Source organism: Sceloporus undulatus, chromosome 2 (assembly GCF_019175285.1).
Source record: "Sceloporus undulatus isolate JIND9_A2432 ecotype Alabama chromosome 2, SceUnd_v1.1, whole genome shotgun sequence".
Classification (NCBI taxonomy): Eukaryota; Metazoa; Chordata; class Lepidosauria; order Squamata; family Phrynosomatidae; genus Sceloporus; species Sceloporus undulatus.
Window position 1 is genome coordinate 297,879,508 of NC_056523.1, and position 20,643 is coordinate 297,900,150.

The 20,643-nt window shown below is 40.9% G+C and overlaps 1 protein-coding gene across 1 annotated transcript in view; it reads left to right on the plus strand.

The window, feature by feature from the left end:
- Window positions 1–20,643, plus strand: part of DEPDC1B (DEP domain containing 1B) — a 45,980-nt gene that overhangs the window by 389 nt on the left and 24,948 nt on the right. Inside the window, exons 2-3 of the mRNA XM_042455309.1 lie at window positions 3,990–4,255; window positions 20,321–20,456. Of these exons, the coding sequence (XP_042311243.1) occupies window positions 3,990–4,255; window positions 20,321–20,456 (402 nt within the window). The remainder of the gene's footprint in view (window positions 1–3,989; window positions 4,256–20,320; window positions 20,457–20,643) is intronic.

The window sequence follows — 20,643 nt, forward strand, 5'->3', positions numbered from 1 at the left end:
ATCATTGGGGAATACTTGCTAGGAGCTAGTATTTCCCAATGATTCTCTATGGGCAAGTATGGTTTCTCCAAGTATTTCCCAATGATTAGGAGTTTCTCCTAATGTTGAGGTGGAATCTCTTTTCCTGGAGCTTGCATCCATTGCTCTGGGTCCCAGTCTCTGGAGCAGCAGAAAACAAGCTAGTTCCTTCCTCAATATGACATCCCTTCAAGTATTTAAACAGGGCTATCTAATCACCTCTTAACCTTCTCTTCTCCAGGCTAAACATCCCCAGCTCCCTAAGTCGTTCCTCATACGGCATGGTTTCCAGACCCTTCACCATTTTAGTTGCCCTCCTTTGGACACGCTCCAGTTTCTCAATGTCCTTTTTGAATTGTGGTGCCCAGAATTGGACACAGTATTCCAGGTGGGGCCAGACCAGAGCAGAATAGAATGGGACTATTACTTCCCTTGATCTAGATACTATACTTCTATTGATGCAGCCTAAAATTGCATTGGCCTTTTTAGCTGCCACATCACACTGTTGACTCATGTTCAACTTGTCGTCTACTTGGACTCCTAGATCCCTTTCGCATGTAGTCTTGTTCAGCCAGGTATCCCCCATCGTATATCTGTGCATTTTATTTTTCCTCTCTAAGTGCAGGACCTTACATTTCTCCGTGTTGAATTTCATTTTGTTAGTTTTGGCCCAGCTTTCTAGTCTGTTCAGTGTTCCTCTCTTTTTGCTTCCCTCCACCTTTCCTGGCATTAATGATTCATGATTTTTCATGATGTGTCCAAAATACAACAGCCTCAGTTCTTGATCCTGTCTTCCAGGGAGAGTTCAGGTTTAATCTCAGCTCATGCAAACTCAGGCCAGTGACATCCCTAATTCTCTTTCAACTACCTTCCACCTTCCCTAGTATTACTGACATATTGAGACGGACTAAGCTCTCACTTTTCGCCACTCTACGCAGAGATGGGGATGGGTCCTTTTTTGATAAGTATGTGGTCTTTCACTGAATTGTAGTCTCTCTGCAGACTATGCGCATATTCTGCCTTTCTCAAACGAAAGCTCCAGCTAGCCTTCCTGCTAGCTGGATTCTCAAGCCTGTTTTCCATTCTCTTTGGCTTCATCTTAGCTGGAATAGTGTAGTTTGCCCAACAAAATGATAGAAAAAACTCAGTATGCCAACATTTTGAAATCAAAACTTCCCAGAAGGACAGAGTAGTAGACCTTCGCCACTACCAGAACTGACCTATATGTATATTTTGAATACAAGCATATGCATGTTTACACATTCATAGTATTTCTTGCTTAATCTGTAACAAAATGAACTGACAGTCATGAATGGATGGTACATCATGTTGTTGTTGCTGTCTTTCATCTCCTTTCTGATTTATGGAGAACCTATCACAGGTTTTTTTTGGCAGGTTTCTTCAGAGGGGGCTTGCCATTGCCATGCTCTGAGGTTGAGAGAGTGTGACTTACCCAAGGTTACTCAGGTTAAGGAGCCCTGATGGCGCAGTGGTTAAATGCCAGTACTGCAGTCACTCACAGTCACAAGGTTGTGAGTTCAGTACCAGCCAGGGGCTCAGGGTCGACTTAGCCTGGCATCCTTCCGAGGTTGATAAATTGAGTACCCAGCTTGTTGGGGGCAATTAGCTTACACATTGTAAAACACTTAGGGGGAGTGCTTAAGTGCACTGATAGGTGGTATAGAAATGTATTTGCTATTGCTGTCAGTGAGTTTACTAGGCTGAGCTGGGATAAACTTGCAGGTATTGGAAATTCCATTTTCTAGTGCCCTCCTATGTAGAACTATGATAAAAAGCCCTGCCAGTTCAAAAATACAGCAAGGAACAGGATGCAATTAAAGTCTCTTTGTAACTGTATTTAAAGAAAATAAAAGAATGTCCTTCCATCCACATTCTGAAATTGAACTCTCCTCCAATACATCAGTGAATATGCAAATGTAGGCTAATGATTGATTTTTTTCTGAAGTGCGTTATCTGAAGATGTACCTGTTCCCTGGCAACTAACAGCTAAATAAATACAGCTTGGTAAATGAAAATAGATATTGTCCTGCAGTCCAGTTTACACCTTGTTAGTACATAGACATGTTGGGTGGAAGGAAGTTATAAAAAGTAGACACTCACAAATTGCAAATTTGCAGTAGAAAGAACAAAGTGAAAGGAAAGATAAACTGGTCTCTCACTAGCCATAGTAACAAGATCTACTAGGAACTTTCCTAGTTACCTAGAAAGGATGCTCTTTATGGTAAGGAGAAGGTCAGCCTGGTCCCAGTCATTAGTAAGAAAAGGAGCAGCCACAGCTATATATGTGCTCAGTCTCATGCCCAATTTCTTAACCTCTGGCCAGTCTATTGCCTTCACTTTTTGGATACCCCTGATTTCATGCTCTTTCTCGAGCTTCCTCTGATTGTAATTAGTGTGGGGCATGTATTGCTACATCGACACATTAAGAACGATCAGAAGTAAATGATTCACATTAACACTTAGGGCTATAGCCCAGTTCATCCCAGTTTGGGTAGACCCTCTGGATCACTAGGAATTTGATAAGGCAATACTGCTGTAGGTTTTTATGCCCTGGTACTCGATTACCTTTGGCCTGGTGTGGTCACCCACCCAAGCTTTGGAGAACCTTAAAACATCCAGGGGTAGCCGTGTTGGCCATATAGGAAATCCAATAACATCCAAACAATGATACCTTCATTGGACCCACCAAAATGCGCCATATACATGTTGCAAGCTTTTGAAGCTACAATGGCTTCTTCATCAGGCATAGTGTTACAAACCATACAGGAGAAAAAAAATTGAAGATGTTAGTCATAGGCCTGCATTTTGCTGTCTGTGCTCAGATGGTATGGAGGGGTATTTTTTGCAGGTTGGAACCTCTTCCTTCTGGCCATGTGGTTACTGGGAGATTCTCAAAATCCAGGAAATTTAACATCTATTTGCATTTGTGTTCAGTGTTAAATTCCCTGGACTTTGAGAATCTCCCAATAACTACATGGCCAGAAGGAGGAGGTTCCAGACTGCAAGAATTACATCTCCATACCATCTGAGAACAAAGACAGCAATATACAGGCCTATGACTAACGTCTTCAATTTTTTTCCTCCTGTATGGTTTTAACACCTCGCCTGATGAAGAAACCAGTGGAGCTTTGAAAGCTTGCAACATGTAACTGTGCATTGTGGTTGGCCAATAAATGTATCATTATTTGGATGTTATTGGATTTGGAGAACCTTGCTTCCCTTTGAATCTTTCATAAGTTTTATGCTCTCTTTAGCATTCAGAGTAACATCACTCCCATCTACTTCCTGTCAGAGTAGATTGATTTAAATTAAGGTGAGGACCATATGTTCAAATCAGTGATTTAAATGAAGTTTCCTCCAATACTTCATATATTTTTGAAGAATAATACAAATCTGATCTGATATAAACTAATGTTAATTTATGGCTCATAAGAGAGAAGAACTGCTGGACCTGATCCCCTTCCCCACCACCATTCCCTTCTCCTTTTGTGCTGTGTCTTTTTAGATTGTGAGCCTCAGGACAGAGAACCGTGTAATTAATAATAATAATTGTAAGCTGCTCTGAGAGCCTTTAGGGCTGAAGGGCAGGGTATAAATGCTGTAAATAAATAAAAATAAATCTTAAAGCCTCTAGGACTGTGTACTGATTTTGTTAAAAGATACCTTTTTAATCTTCTTATTAATTGGTCACAAACTAGTTCCTAATTCAATTATGGTACCTTTGTGAGGCTGCAGATGCTTTGTCAGCATATTAACAAGTAATTGACTCACACAAATATAACACCATTTAGGCCTCAATCCAAACATTAGTCCCAACTATAGAGACCCATGGAATCACTGCGAATTTGGTAAGGCACAACTTTTAGAAGTTGCATTGGGAAGTTAAAATGAAATTCAGGCCATAGTTTATCAAGATAAAATTTACATAGGCTTTTATATCTTTTCTTCAGTGGAATGAGACCATTGAACTATTTCGAGATGGAATGCCATTGCGGAAGCATCGCTGTCACTTCAAAAGCTATGAGCGCTGCTTCACTGCGTCCGAAGCAGTAGACTGGTTACATGGACTGTTAAGGCACAACCAGAATTTTGGTCCAGAAGTAACACGAACTCAGACGGTTCAGCTCCTTAAGAAATTCTTGAAGAATCACGTGATTGAAGATATCAAAGGAAGATGGGGGACAGAAGATTTTGAAGACAGTGGTCACTTATATAGGTAAATTATTGAACAATAAGATTTGGGAAGGGGAAGGTTTAAAATCTGCATACAGAGGTATCAATTTTTTAAACACTTCTCCAGATGCTTATGAATGCTGGCAACATTATGTTTGCTTTCTAATAATGATATACACTGTCAGAATAGATGGTGCTGTTTCTATTCATTCTATTTTTTAACCACTGCTCACTAATAAATCAGTTCTGAGAATGAGCCTAATCTCTCCTGTCCTGCCCATTGCCTATATGATCACAAGTGTTGCCATTCACCCTTGAAGGGAATCCCCTGAATGGCTCCAAATTCCCCAGAAGTGAGCGGGACTTCTGGGTCAGGGGTTGCCACAAGGCACCATGGGAAGGCAAAAGGGGCAGGGACTTCTGGGATGGGAGGTATGTTGAACATTTTTTGGGAGGGTGAAGGTATTTTCTGCCATTTTGGGGGGGAAGGGCTGATTCCCCAGAAATGCCCCTGAAATATTTCATACCTGGAAAATAAACGGAAAGGCTTTTTATTACCCGGAAACTAGGGAATTCTCCGGAAATTGGCAACACTGGTGATCACCCTTAATGCAATCTGGATGGCTCCAAGTTTCAGTCTGTATTTTAAAAGAGCAGTCCAAGTGTTCAACCCTATCTCCCAAAAAGGTACAGCATCTTGGATAGCTCCTTTAAAGTTGGGACTGATTTTACCACTTTATTGATTTTGGAGCCTCCAGTCTCCATTGGATCTCCTTCTCTGGTTTTCCTATACCACTGCAATCAGGAAACTGCAGCACTCTCTCTTGGGGGTAAATAGCAGTTTAGAGCAGAAATGGGCAACTGTAGAGGCCTGACCCTCAAACCCAAATTCTTTAGTTTTCCTCTGCTGGCATTCTCAAAATGATGTCAAGAAGTGAAGGCACATCTCTTTTGCCATTTTGTGGTTGGATGCAAAAGAGGGAGAATGGATTTCTGATATCTTGATGGTGGTGGGATGGGTGCATTTTCACATGTTTTCATGGTTTGTAGGACTTTTTGGGTGGTCATGGGGCAAAAAAATATCCCAGATGTTGGTTTTGTTTTGTTTTATTTGCAGGGTTGGTGGACCAGTGGGGTGTTTAAGGAGCCACAAAATTGGGGTCCTGGCCACTCTTTGCTCATACCTGGTTTGGAGCATCATCCTAACCCCTAACTATAGATTATCTTAACTGGTTACTGATAATAAACCAGCATCATTGACTCTTTTTTGAAACTAACACATTTGTACTAATCGTAATTAGTTTGGTCTCAGTGGACAGGACAGCAAACTATGGATGTAAATTGTTTTCTCCAAGAAGGGGGGCTGGTGCATGCCAGGACTGGTGAAAACTAGGCCCATTCTACTAAAGCTAAATCATAGTTTAACATTGGCCCAGTATATACGGGCCTTTTAGGCGCCCTCGTCACGTGCTAGGGGTTGGCTGAGGGCGGAGCGCACACACGCCCCGCAACCCTCGCACGTGATGAGGGCATAACTATGGTGGCGCCCTGTATACATGGGTGCCGCCATTGTTACGTAAGTGCCGAGCAATGAGTCCAAACAAGTCCTTAGACGTGTCAGCAGTCTCAGTTTAAATTAACAGTGATTTCAGGAAGGAACTGTAATTCTGTTTTAGAATGTAATCTTGTACATATCTTCTGAGCAATATTCAATGGGACTTATTCCATGTAAGACTGAAGATCAAGTTTTCATTTGCCTCAAGTTGTGATCTCTCCGTTGCAATTAAATAATCATATCTAACTAATTAATATGAGATGCTTGCAATCTTTTGGAATTATCCCCCTGCCACACTATGATGATTCATTGATCAGGGGCAGATGATGGAGGCAGTCATCAATTCATTCTTCTTTTGTTTTGTTTAAAATGGAATATTTGTTAACATATTTATTATCTTTCCTTTTATCACAAGATCTCTGGGCAGCATAAAATCTGCTTAAACAATTTAAAAATATTTAAAATGAAAAAGTTACTGAAACATTTCAAAAGCATATTGAACAATTTTAAAAAGTTAGAACACTTTAATACAATAATATATGTGGAGATTAGGGTGGGAAATCATTCAGCCTAAAAAAGCTTTACCGAAAGATGTTTTAACTTGGTAGCAGAATGAAATAAGAGTCTGTGTCAGTTGGACCTCAAAGAGGAGAGCTTTCCACAACTGCAGCACCACAGGAGGGGAGGCTCTTTACCATTGTCTCACTCACTGTATTGTTTCCATTGCTAGGTCCCAGAGAGGGACCTGTTTATCACATATCAATCCTCAGGCAGCATATATAGAAGGAAAAAAAAAGCTCTTTCGAGTATATCAAAGATCCAGGTGGTTTAGGGCCTTAAGTGTTTATATTTTTTTTTTCATTGATTTGATTTTGCTTAAAACTGTCATTGATGGGATTTAACACAAATGAGTGCTCTGTGATAGACATGGATGTTTCTTCTGCGGGCAAGAATGAAGTCTGAGCTTAGTGCTTAGCAATTTCTGTGCAAGAAAAAGCAGTTGTGAAGAAAGAGAAAGAGTTGTGAGGTGACTATTCACAAAACATTTTGGGGTTTTGATCTCTCTGGGGAACTGATGGGAGAGAGAGAGGTCAGGCAACCTTAGGTGAGTCATGCACTCTCAGTCTCAGAGGAAGGCAAAAACAAATCCTCTCTGAACAAATCTTGCAAAGAAAACATCCTAGGGTCGCAACTAGGAATGCCATATCCCGGTGGCTCCTGGGGCAATCACGGTTTTCGAGGAACTGGGCCCGCCCCGGCCCGGTTCCCCCTAGATCCTGGAATTGGGCCCAGCCTCTGGGCCGGGCCTGATCATGCAACCATTGCTGCAGCTGCTAATGCGGCTGGCACTGGCCAGCCACCCACCTCCTCCTCCTCCACTCCTCCTCCTTCTGCGCAGCTGCCGCGCCACCCGCGGCACTTGCCCAGGCAGCAGCCAGCAGCAGCGCGCGCTCGCCCCTCTTGTGTGCCCATGCGCGGGGCTTAAAAAGGAGTGCATGTCCCAGACGTTGTCTGGCCAATGGCAGAATAGCGTGGGCTGGCCTGTTTCTAGCCCCAGTCTGCCATTGGCCAATGAGGTTTGGAGGAGGAGGAGGAGGAAGAGGAGGACCAAGGCCTCTGGCCAGGGAGAGGGAAAAGTGCCATTTCCTGGCGCGAAATTCAAGCGATGAGGAGGAGGAGGAGGAAGAGGAAGAAGAGGAGGAGGAGGTGGCTGCCCATTTATTTCCCTTTCCCTCAAAGTGTCTTTTTTGTGTATTTTTGGTGCTTTTGATGCTTTTTCGTGTGTCCTCCATTTGTTAAAAATGTCCCACATTTGAAAATGTTGTCCTACATTTGTCCCGGTTTGGAGGTCCTGACTTATGGCAACCCTAGTCGCAATAACACAAGAACAAAGTTCCTTTTTTTACATGGGGAAATGAAAAACAAAATGGGCAGGGTAGGCTCTGGGCACCAGGAGAAGTTTTTTGTGTGAATTTATATCTCTAAATTGTGTTAATTTATATTAGTGTTTTTCACTTATAATGTTCTGCATGTTTCTTCAATATCCTACATTTTGTGGTACCTTGTCCTCCTCTGTGGTTATGGCATCTGGTCAACCTGCATATGCTGGCATTTCTTTCCCATGTTGAGGTAAATGAATCTGGAGTTTTTGTTTCTTGCTCAAGAATGGGCCAGATGGGGCATTGCTGTACAATGTATTTATTTTCTCTCCACGTGCTAACAATGTTTCTTGATGACAGTTTAGTCTGGGTGACTACTTCCTAGTTCTTACTCTAGAGAGGAAAGGCTCCTTATCCAGGAGCAGAACCATATGCAGAATGAAGTCACATTATTACTGCTTGTTCTTACTTCTATCATGATTTTTTTAAAAAAGCATGTTCAAGTGTCATGTATAAAAGCCAATGGTGGGATCTAGACTTAGCCACACTTAGAGAAGACTCACTACAATCAATAGAACATAAATTAGTAACTTACATCCCCCGAGGACAGTATGTCTACTCTACATTTACTAGGTTTGGATTGAATGCAGTTGTTGTGTGCCTTCAAGTTGTTTCCAGCTTAGGTTCATCATGGGGTTTTCTTGGCAAGGTTTGTTCAGAGGAGGTTTGCCATTTCCTTCCCCTGAGGCTAAGAGCATGTGACTCAGTGGGTTTCATGGCCAAGCTGGAAATTGAACCCGATTTCCAGAGTCGTAGCCTTAAGCTCAAACCACTACACCACCCTGGCTTCTGGACATATCCAGACCTAGGTTAAAATCTGGATTTTATGTTTTTAAACTGTTCATAGATTTATGAAGGTGGAGCTGCTGTGCTTGCCCCATTTTCTACCTCTTTGGCTGTACCCATCCTACTTCCCACCCTCTGCAGGCCATACTGACCATTTTGATGAAATTAACCCAGAGGTCAATTGGTGATGGGGGAAATGCCATTTTAATCGGGGTATTTTACCCCCTGGGGCCCTTTGGAGGATAATTTCCCATTTTTGAAAGAAGAAGGTCTTTGAGGTTTCTGGGACCCTCACAAAAAGGCATGATTGGCCACATGAGGTCCATCAATGACACTGTTCTCACATGAACATGGACTGAATGCTTCCAGAGATATCAGGAATGTGCCAGGCATATGTTGAGGGAGGAGTGTGCTTTCACTCCTTCTCTGTATAGGGGAATGAGCCATGTAAGGATATTGTCTCACGTGGCACAAAGTTGTGGGAAAAAAGGAAAGTGAATTATTACAATGACACCTTATTTTGCTGTTCCTTACTTTTCCAATTTTTCCTTTGGTGTAGTCTTATGCAATTCCTTTTCTTTCATCATGTTGAGGGTGTGCCAGTTAACTCACTCTACTTGGGGCTACCCTTGTGCTTAGTCTGAAAACTACAATTGGTACAGAATATGGCGGCCAGGTTGATTACCTGTGCACCCAGTAGTGATCATATAACACCAATACTAAAGTCAATTCACTGGCTACTTATTACTGTATTTCCTGGCGTATAAGACAACTTTTTACCCCCGTCTTATACACCGAGTTGTGTTTGGCGGCCTCCACAGAGACAGGCAAATGGCGTAGCCACCTCTCCATCTCTGAGGGGGGATCCTTGCGGATTCCTATCCCAGCAGGCACCGCGGCCGGGCTCTCTCTTTCTCACTGACATTGCTGGTTTCCGGGGCTGGAAGCTGGAAAAGGTGGTGGAGAAGCAGCTCCAGAGCTCGTCCGGCAGGAGAGGGATGGTTATGCCTCGCTGCCACCGCTGCCCAAGATACTCCACTCCAACGGCTTCCGTGGTATCTAGTGTCCTTTTGAGCTGGACTGCAGGAGGCCCTATTGCCACTTGCAACACCTGCCTTCCAGGCCTCCACAGAGGCCCCCTCAAGCCAGCATGTGTGGGCACCAGACCCCCTTAATTCGGTCTGTAGTAGGCCAGGGCGCTGCCTGCACGTGACTTGGGGGTTGTCTTATACGCCCAGTTACCTTATACGCTGGAAAATACACTAGTTTTTAGACACAGTACAAGGTGTTGGTTATCACCTTTAAATCCCTACATGGCTTGGGCCCAACTTATCTAAGGGATCACCTACTTCCATACTTTCTGCCCCATGCTCTCAAATCCTCTGGGAGGAATTTAGTGCAGCCTATATAGTCCAGATTGACTGCAACCTCTCAGAGGACCTTTTCTGCAACTGCTCCCAGCCTGTGGAATGGCCTGCTGGACAATCTAGATAGCTTCAAGAAAGCTGTTAAGATGGATCTCTTCCATCAAGCCTTCCCAGAATAAACTACTCGGCCGTGTAACGACGTGATGACTCTGTCTTAATTGTTTTTATGTAATATGCAATTTTAATCTTAAATTGTTTAATTCTTTTTTAAGGGAAGGATAGTTTGTACATACGTATTGTTTTATTCTTTTAACATTGTAAGCCACTTTGATTGTTTTAACAAAAAGCGTGATAGAAATAAAAGTTTTATTTATTTATTATTTATCTTGTGATGTAAGGGACAGGTGACTAGTTTCTCTTCAGTGACACTGCTGCTTAGAATTCCCTGTGATAAATATTGCTTTTTAAGGAGATAGACAATTAGAAATAGTATTTGGTAATTTTTTGGTCATCTCACCTCTGTATTGTTGTAAACAGTAAGGTAGAACATACACTCTTAAAAGAAAAAACCTGTGACACAATTAATGTCACAGGCCAAGAAGATGTGATTCACTGGTTTTGCAGCTGTGAGGCAAGTAGTAGCAAAACTACTGAATTGCATCTTCTATCAATTTAAAAAAAAAAACTGAGAGAAGATATGATTCATTGTTTTTGCAGCTGTGAGGCAAGTAGTTGCAAAACCACTGAATTGAATCTTTTATCAATTTATTTTAAATCTCTCTCTCTCTCTCTCTACACACACACACACACACACACACACACACAGAGTGTGCTCCCAAGTCGGGCTGCCGCTTACATCAGTGATGACACACAGATGACTGACATGCATTTTGAAGCAGCACAAACTAGTGGGGATGACAATCATGCCAAAAAAGAAGCGAGTACAAGGGGATAATAAAAAGATCTGCTTTCATAGTGGGAACAACAGACCTTTTGGAATTGATTTACCAACACAGAGCGAAGGCGAATCCCAAACTAGTTTAAATGTAAGTGGGAATGAGCCCCCTGGAGAACCAGCTACTTTTTTGGCTAGAAAAAGCAGTCCATGGAACCTGGAAGATCTTTCAGTTCAAGAACCAAGAACCCCAAACATTACATTTTTGGTGGTTTTTTTGGGCTATGTGGCCATGTTCTAGAAGAGTTTGTTCCTGATGTTTCGCCAGCATCATGTGAGGCACAGTCCTCACATGAACCTGGACTGAATGCTTCCAGAGACATCAGGAATGTGCTAGGCATGTGCTGAATCATAGAATCATAGAGTTGGAAGAGACCACTAGGGCCATCCAGTCCAACCCCCTGCCATGCAGGAAATCCAAATCAAAGCATCCCCGACAGATGGCCATCCAGCCTCTGTTTAAAGACCTCCAAGGAAGGAGACTCTATCACCCTCCGAGGGAGTGCATTCCACTGTCGAACAGCCCTTACTGTCAGGAAGTTCCTCCTAATGTTCAGGTGGAATCTCTTTTCCTGTAGCTTGCATCCATTGCTCCGGGTCCTAGTCTCTGGAGCAGCAGAAAACAAGCTTGCTCCCTCTTCAACATGACATCCTTTCAAATATTTAAACAGGGCTATCATATCGCCTCTTAACCTTCTTTTCTCCAGGCTAAACATCCCCAGCTCCCTAAGTCGTTCCTCATAGGGCATGGTTTCCAGACCTACTTCACCAAGTAGAATAATGCATATACAGTTGAGGGAGGAGTGTTCTTTCATTCCTTCCCTATATAGGGGAGTGAGCCAGGTAAGGTATTGTTTCACCTGGCACAAAGATGTGGGGGGGGGGGGGGGGAAAAAAATTTTTTAAATACACCCCACCAAAGCCAGGGAAAACCCCAGAAACAACCCTTTCAAAAAAAGGCCCCCTAGCCCCCACCCCCCCCCCCCCCAGAAAAAAACTATGGATGCTGGCCATGAAAGCCTTCGACTTCCCATTACATTTTTTGTTACGTAAAAATAATAAATACTTTTTGAATATGCACATCATAAGATGGTTAACTAGCACACCTTCAGCATGATGAAAGAGAAGAAATTGCAGAAGACAACACAAAGGGAAAAATTGGAAAAGTAAGGAACAGCAAAATAAGTGTCACTATACTAAGTCAGGCCAAGAGGTGGGATTCTTGATGAGGTTGGGATTTGTGAAGCAAATACTGGATTTAATTCCCCAACACATGTACGCTTAGGGCCATACCAGGATAAATTCAGTCCTAATCAACACCAGCCAGAGATGGCGACCTGTTTTTGTCTTCATTTGAAAGCTCAAAGGTTAGTTTTTTATAGCTTGCAAATATTAAGACATAAAACACTCCCTCAAATAAAAGCAACATCTTGCAAAAGGCCTTTCAACCTTATTCAAAGGCTTTAGTGTACTCCAAGGTTGTTTTATCATATACAGTATAGTAACAAACTTTATAGATAAACACTGGCATTTAATACAAAGAACAATTTAAGAATCTTTAATAAATTATCCAGACAAGTTGGCATTTACAAATGAGAGCAAACAAGAATAGACTTGTTGGAACTATTAGATGTTTAAAATAATGAGGTAAGAACTTGGATATTATAGGCTGGAAAAGTAAGGAAAAAAATTCCTAAACTGGTCTGGCTTGGGTGTGTGCCTGTATTTGGGCCTGCCAGGGTGTGCCATGTTATTACTATCTAATTATTTATTATTAACCTTTATTTATGAAGCGCTATAAATTTACACAGCGCTGTACATACAATCTTTTTAGTTAGACGGTTCCCTGCCCTCGGGCTTACAATCTAAAAAGTCATGACACAGAAGGAGAAGGGAGTGGTGGAGGGAAAGGGTAAGAGGTCCAGCAGTTCCTCTCAACCTCCGAGGTCTGGACCAAGGCAGATGGACTGGAGGGAGGGCTTGGGTTCTTAATGGATGGTTAATCATTTTCCAGGGAAAATACATACTCTCAAGTAGGATAATGCATATACAGTACATAGCAATATCTAAGTCACATCTAGACTAGAATTCCTGTGTTATCTTTATATGCCTAGAATTTTATGCAGTTAATGTAGTCATACATTTTTAACCACTGTTATCATGCCACCTTGTTACGATACAGTGTAACCTTGAAACTTTAATTAGTTGAAATTGCATTGTGATTAATTTATATGTGATTTTGGCTCAGGATGCAGGGACATATCCAGGATTTTGGGAAAGGGGGTCCAGACCAAGTTCCACCATTATAATGGGGCTTGAGTGCAGTGGCATGGTAGCATGCACCATTCATTGTATCTAACGGAAGGGGGGGGGCACAGACACACACCCCTGGCTACGTCCCTGCAGGATGTTATAGCTGGTTGGGAAAATAATGATCCTTCTCAGCAGGGACATTTTCATATTTGTTTGTGATGCAGAATTTATGAAATAACTTTATTTCATGATAGTCATGATAGGAATACCATAAAGTTCATACCCACACTGAAGCAAGCTTGCTTCCTGCTGCTCCAGAGACTAGAACCTGAACCAGGGGATTCAAATTACAAGAAAAGAGATTCCACCTTAACATTAGGAAGTACATATAAGGGAGTAAGAACTCCCTTATAGTGAAATACAGTTACTTGGAAGGTGGTAGTCCCTGCTTCATTGGAAGTCTTTGAGTTGGATGGGCATGTTTCAGGAGTGCTATAATTGTGTATTCCTGCATGGCAGGAGTTGGACTAGCTGGCCCTTGCGGCTTCTTCCAAGTCTGATTCTCCATCGAACGCGGGGCACTCAGGTTGGCAGCAGCTCTCCAGGGTCTTCGGTAAAGAAGGGTTTTTCACATTGCTTATTATCTGATCCTTTCAGATGGAGATGTTTGGAATTCAACCTGGGTCATATGGTCATTCCCCAGAGTACCGAGTCCAACCAGAAGTATAAACTTGCAGCACGCTGTTTTCCTGACATGCATGCCATGTAGGGACTATTTGTGTCTCAATGTTGAACACTGAAAAATTCTCTTATGATTGCCTTTATTGAGCTCCTCACTCCCCAGAGCCAATGCTGTCAGTTCCCGCTCACTCCTTTTATCCCCCACAGAAATGATCAGTTAGGACAGTGCATCTTGGAGGCCATTATGTGATTTAAAAGGTCATTTGTTTGTGGCCTTCTCCTACTTTACTGTCACTTGACCATTTGAAGTCCTGGAATGTGTATTGAACTACATTTTTCACTAAAGTGTATTTTTGCAGTGAGATAACATATGTTACTTTATATTGGTTGATATTTAAGGATGTTTTTTTTAAAGGCTATTATATTAAACAGGAGCTGTTTTGTGTGTTTTTTTAAAATAGTTAATGACAGGCAAGAGATGGAATCTCTTGGTTGAATCACAACAATACAGAAAAAGTAGAAGAGGAAAGGTTTCTTTTATTAGCGTTTTGCAAGAAAAGATGGCAGTAGCAAAGCAAGTACAGGTTAAATTATTAAAACAATATGAAACAAATATGTAGAAAAAAGACGAAAATTTGACTAAGGTGTATTATCTAATTTGAAGCATAAAGGTTCTAATGTCAGGTAAACTGAGGAAGTTTATTTATATATTTTGGATGTTGAAGTTATGTTTTGTTGAAATTACTGAATAAACGAATATTTTTATATATGAGAATTATGATAAGAGAACTGTGAATATGTAATATCTTATTTGTATATATATATATATATATATATATATATATATATATATTGAATGAATTACAGTTAGCTCTTGTCATCTGTGGATTTGAGCATCCACAGATGGCCCTGCTCCATTCACCCCAATGGTGGTCTGTGCACATCTGTGGCAGTGTGGTTATGCATGCAGTGTGTCACCATTGGGAAAAATGGGACTTGAGGTCCCATACTTTTTGTTCTCCATGGTGTGTGTGTGTGTGTGTATGTATGTGTGTCCAGGACGAAACCCCCACAGATACAATATTTGTTAATTCCAGCCCAGTTTCTATACCTCATGAATTATCATATTAATTTTGCTTTGCACATTGAAGATTCCATAGGGCAGAGATTTTTTTTTAACTCTTCTAAAAGATGCTCAAAATGTATAGGAAGAGTCTTTTCTGAAGCTCAGGTATAACATTGGCTCAGAATACAAAAGAGAAGATCATAGCTTTTTAACCCAGTGAAACAGATGAAGCCACCTCTATAAGAAATATGAAGTGGAAAAATGGCCATGAGTATGGTTTTCCATGACAGTTCTAATTGCAGTAGCCTCTTAGTATCCACTGGGGTTTGGTTCCAGGACCCACCATGGATACCAAAATCCGTGGATGCTCAAGTACCATTATATACAATGGGGTAGTAAAATGGTGCCCATTATAAAAAAAATGGCAAAATCAAGGCTTGCTTTTTCTTTCTTTTGAATATATTTCTAGTTGTGGATGGGTGAAACTGTGGATGCATAGGTTTGACTGTAGTAGTACAGTGGTTGCATTCAGACACAATGATAACACATTTAACTGTGTGATCCCTGCTTATTCACTGCCTGTTTGCAGCCAACAAGCCATAAAAGAAGCAGTAGAGTAAACCCTTCTTTCATGGTCTTTTGGCTACGGAAGCAAGCCAGAACACCAGTTGTTGCTGGATTCAAATAACATGAGAAGCAAAGCTCTCATGTGTTTCACTCTTCTCACTGTAAGCAGAAAGCAGCACACACCTGCATTTTACTCATAAATGATAAACTAGAGTTCCCATAGTCCCTGGCTTAGAACTGTTATTTGAACACAACCAATGAATGAATGCAATACATGCCAAATCTAGGGTGCTGCAATGAGATATGATACTTGTTATGTCTTTAGTTAAGTTATAATTAACAGATTATACGGTGGCTAGACCTAGGAATTAGATGTATATATACAGTTCTTCAGAACACAGACTAGTGTACTGCATCTGGTTGTCCTTCAACCGAAAGAAACTTCTGTCAGTGGAACAGGGAAGAGTTTGATTTTCATGACTTGCCTTTTCCTCTGCAGTCCTCCCAACAGCAGAGAATTACCAGAATGACCTACCTCCTGATTCTGCTGCCAGCAATTTCTGTTTGATTAAAGAAATTCTCATCAGAGGGTGGGATATCAGTGCATGCAACTCAGTATGTAAGCAGTTCAGTGCTTTCAATTTCTCCCCCGAAAACCCTCTGCAATAATGTAGATGAAACATATGCTAAGTTACCGTATCTTAGATTATTTCCCAGTAAAGCTTTGAATTGTTTGAATAAGACATTTAAACCACACAAAGTGTAGTTTATTGAAATTTCCTCTTGAATTTTCCTATGCTCATCAAATATTTAAGTTCAACTGGTTTGGGTTACTGGAAAAACTGTTTAAATATTTATATAGTATATATAAAATTAAAATGATGTATGTTTTCAGTTTTGTTTCTGAAATATTAGTGAAATAAATATGCTGAGATGGATACAATTCAAACTTTCTGTTCAAAAACGTTCCACAAGTCATGTCACAAGATCCTGAGACAGTTTCTTACAGCAATATCATAAATAAAGCATATGCGTTGACTACAAATTTCCAGTTAAAAGATTCAACAAATGATGTGAAAGAACTCTGTCTAAAACCATATGGCCCTGCAGATGTTCCTGGACTGTAGCTCCCATTACCCCTAGGCAACATAGCCAATGATGGGTGGAGATTTGTAGCTGAGCAACCTCAGGAGAACTAAACGTTCCTCATTCTAGATCTAGACTGCTGTGGTCTATTCTGACTGGCTTCCCACCTCTTTGAGAGAGATAGACAAAACCAGTGGTTCTCAAATTTTTTTCCTCTGGATCCCCCATTATATCTACATGCATATGTCAGGCTCCCCTCCCACTCGAGGTAGTATATGAGATTTTGCCTTTGGAAAGGAAAGGTTTTTAACTTTGCTCCTTGTTTAGTCAGAAACCCCACCAGCCTTGGGGTTCTGCCTTTGGAAAGAGCAAACAGAAAGGTTACCTTTGATCTGTCAAAAGATAGAAATGAGTGGTTTTACCTTTGGCAAAGGGTAAGGAAAAGGGGCCAGTGAACTTTGCTTCACATCTCCCAGATTGCCCCCCATGCACACACAAGCTCCAGCCTCCCCACTCTGACACTCAGTTTCTTCTCTCCCTGCCATGCTGTCTGAGCTGAAAGGGATGCTGAAAAAGTGTTCCAAGTACCTTCCCTCTCTGGCAGGTCAGCTCATCCATGTCTAAGGTCAAAGCTCCCTGCTTGAGAAACTGGCATGCTACCCCTGAGGGGCTGTGCCCCACTTTTTGAGAACCTAGAGTCAAACATGTTAGGAATCAGCTTCCCATGATCTATGAACACAGGGAGACTGAGGCCTAACAAAGATGTAGCACTATTTTCTCTAGGGAATGGTAAATAACAATTCTATGATTCATCATTTGTTTGTTTGCTGTCATGCAGCTCCAGTCTTAAATCCGTGCAAGCAGAAAGGAATACTTGATCAGGGTACATAATTGAAATTTCTGCATAATGTTCCTTTTGACTCAAAAGGTTGATGAATACTGTTTCATAATTTAAACTTTAAAATTAGAGGAGATGAAGAGGGTATCCTGAAAGTTGTCAGAGGCAAGGCCGTTTCAGAGAAGTGCCATTTGCTACCTTTCCGCTATTTAGATAAAGTGTTCTCCACAGCTTTACCCTATCCCAGTGTAATAAGGGCAGATTCTGAAAATGAGATTAAAAGAATTCAAAGCTATACACATGTGTGGATAAGTATAAAAATCAGTTGATCACAACAGCCTTTTCTAAATATATTTTCATTTGGTGGCAGAATGACCACAACATAGGCACCAATTCAGCTTTTAAGAGGAAAGGATTTAATTTGTGAGGTGCTCTAATTTATGGGATAAAGAGACCAGCAGACCTCTCACCTACCTATCTAGTGAGACTAACTCCTTTAAATATTGAGGTCCAAAGCTATTTAAGGCTGTAAATGCAATTTTATTGTTGTTGTGTACCTTCAAGTTGTGTACTTTCAACTTATGGCAGCCCTAAGGCAAACCTGTAATGGGGTTTTCTTGACAAGATTTGTTCAGAGGTTGTTTGCCATTGCCTTCTCTTAAGGCTGAGAGTATGTGATTTGGCCAAGGTGGGTCATGATTCCAGTGGGTTTCATGGCCAAGTGGGGAATTGAACCCTGGTCTTCAGAGTCATAGTCCAACACTCAAACCACTACCCCACACTGGCTCTCTCAAATGTCATTGCCAGCACTTTAAATTCAGTCTGGAACGATATTAGCAGCCAATGCAATTCTTTTAAAACTGGTGTCAACATGGTTTATGTATGATGTTCTGGTCAGCAGTCTAGCTGCTGCATTTTGCACTAGCTGCAGTTTCTAAGTCATCTTCAAAGGCAGACCCATGTAGAATGCATTGCAGTAATCTCAACTGGAAGATACAGTGCATGGACTACTGTAGCTAAGCTGTTCCTGCCCAGGTCATACACCAGTTGAAGCTGCCACCCCACGGCAGCCATAGATTCCACTTGGTTCTCCAGGGACAAAGATGGATCTAGGCATACTCCCATCTGCATACCTGCTCCATCATGGGGACTGTAGCCTAGTCCAGGACAAGCCCCTTACCCTGTTTCTGGACCTGAGAACCACCAGTTCACCAAGCCTCTGTCATATCAGGATTCAGCTTCATCAGTGATTTACAAACTTTGGTCCCCCAGGTGTTTTGGAGCTCTAGCCAGCTTTGCCAACAGTCAAGAATTCTGGAAGCTGAAGTCCAAAACATCAGGACGACCAAAGTTTGGGTCCAGCATTTGCATGGCCTCAGCCACTCTTGATGAGAAGAAGACAGAGTAGATTTATTGACAAGATAACAGTCAGTTAAATAAAGATGTGGAACATTATTTCTAACGTGTAAACTTAGCCAACCTTCAAACATTTCCTAATAGAATAGACTTTGTTTCTTATATGCTACATGGCTTATTGTAAAATCAAAAAGTCTGTTTTCCTGACAAAGACTGGACAGCTGGGAACATGTCTGCCTAAGCGTTGACTGAAGACAGGATACTGGAAAAGATTAATCTTTCTACTTATAGGAACTTGCTTGTTAAACTGACATAATGGTCAGGGCTACTAAAGGATACCAGGCAGATGGAGGTGAAACAAAGGCCAACATGTACTGTCACCACCTCAGGAAGGAAGGAAGGCAGGAAAGAAAGGACACCGAAGTCCTGATGCAGTGAAGGAAAAAATGTGCATTGGCATGAGTTTACTACTATTTAACCCTTAACTCCTTTCCATCTTTCTATAGAGGAGGAATTGGCTTACGGCAACTTTAAAAAACAGGGATGGTTTAATGTAACTACAAACGGTTTCAAATTTCTGTGGATTATAAGAAAGTCAAGCTTCACTCTCTTAGTCCTTTTCCTTTGTAAAGTAAAAGTAAGGTGGCTTTTTCAGAATTCACCAACTCTTTTTTAAATTTCAGCAGTTTTTAAAAAGATGAAATCTACAGTTATGTATGGCTATACTGCAGGATGAATACATTTCTTGAAATACTCTTGCTAGTGATAAACATATTGTACTTAAATTGTGACTTGGAAGTCTAAATTACTTATGTGAAAGCATTTTTTAGGGTTTTTTATTTGGTTACATGTATTTTGAGCACCCTCTGGTGGACCACTGAATTAGAGCACAAATTAGAGCACAATTTTTTGAAACCTGCCAAAGACTTTCAAAAGATATACTGGAATTTTAAAAAAATATAGAATGTAGTGATGCATGAAATCTAAGCATAATCTCATTTATGTCTGAAGTAATTATGTTGATTTCTTATTCCTCCTACTTTTCCCAGACAGAGAAAAGCAAGTGAAAGATACCTAATGGTGCTGTGATTAGATTTGATGTAAAACAAAGAGGTGATAAAAGAGTTGTTGTTTAAACCATGTGAAGGGCACTTGTCAAAGCGTAATGTTCTATCTAATTGCCCGCTTTAACTAAAAATATATAACTCTGTAATCACCTTTATTTGGTTTCCGTAATTAATGAAGAGAAGATATTAATTAATAATAATTATAATAGATAATAATAACTACAGCTTTGTAGAAGAACTTACTAGTTTCTAGCTTTCTGGCCTTCCTCTTTCCCTCATGTGGATATTGTCTCCTCATATACCACATATATTTTTTACCCGCTGCATAAACCATCCCAGCTTTGGAAATAAATCCTCTTGATAGAGCTGACCCAATTTTCTACTTGTTTGGTCCCAATCAACATGGTTAACAAGGCCAGTGTTTCCAGTGTGTGTATGCACAGGCATATGCATCAGTTGGATTATGTCAAGAAAATAAGAAAATTTTGATAAGGATGTTTTAACAGTGTTAACAAGCTGGACTTTTATGGTGATTTTAAAGTGTGTTTTCTCTTTCTCTCTTTATTTTTCACTGTTTTTTTTTTAATTTAGATTTCCTCCTTTCTCACCACTGAAACCATATCCTAAACAATTTTCTTATCGAAAAGAAATTGTGAAATTCCCAAATTGGGATGATCTAGAAAGAGATACTTTCCGAGAACACATCCCAGTAAAGCCCATCGTATTGGTAAGAGTTCCAACTTTGTTAATGCAGATTTGCTTTACAGTATGTGAAGGTTATCTTCTCTGTATCCTTTTTCAGAAATGTATTAAGAAAAGGTAGAACTGGTAGTTATATGGAACAAATATACCGTAGGTAAAACAATAAAAACACCCTTTCCCAAAATTTATCATAAGAACAAATAAAGGAGACA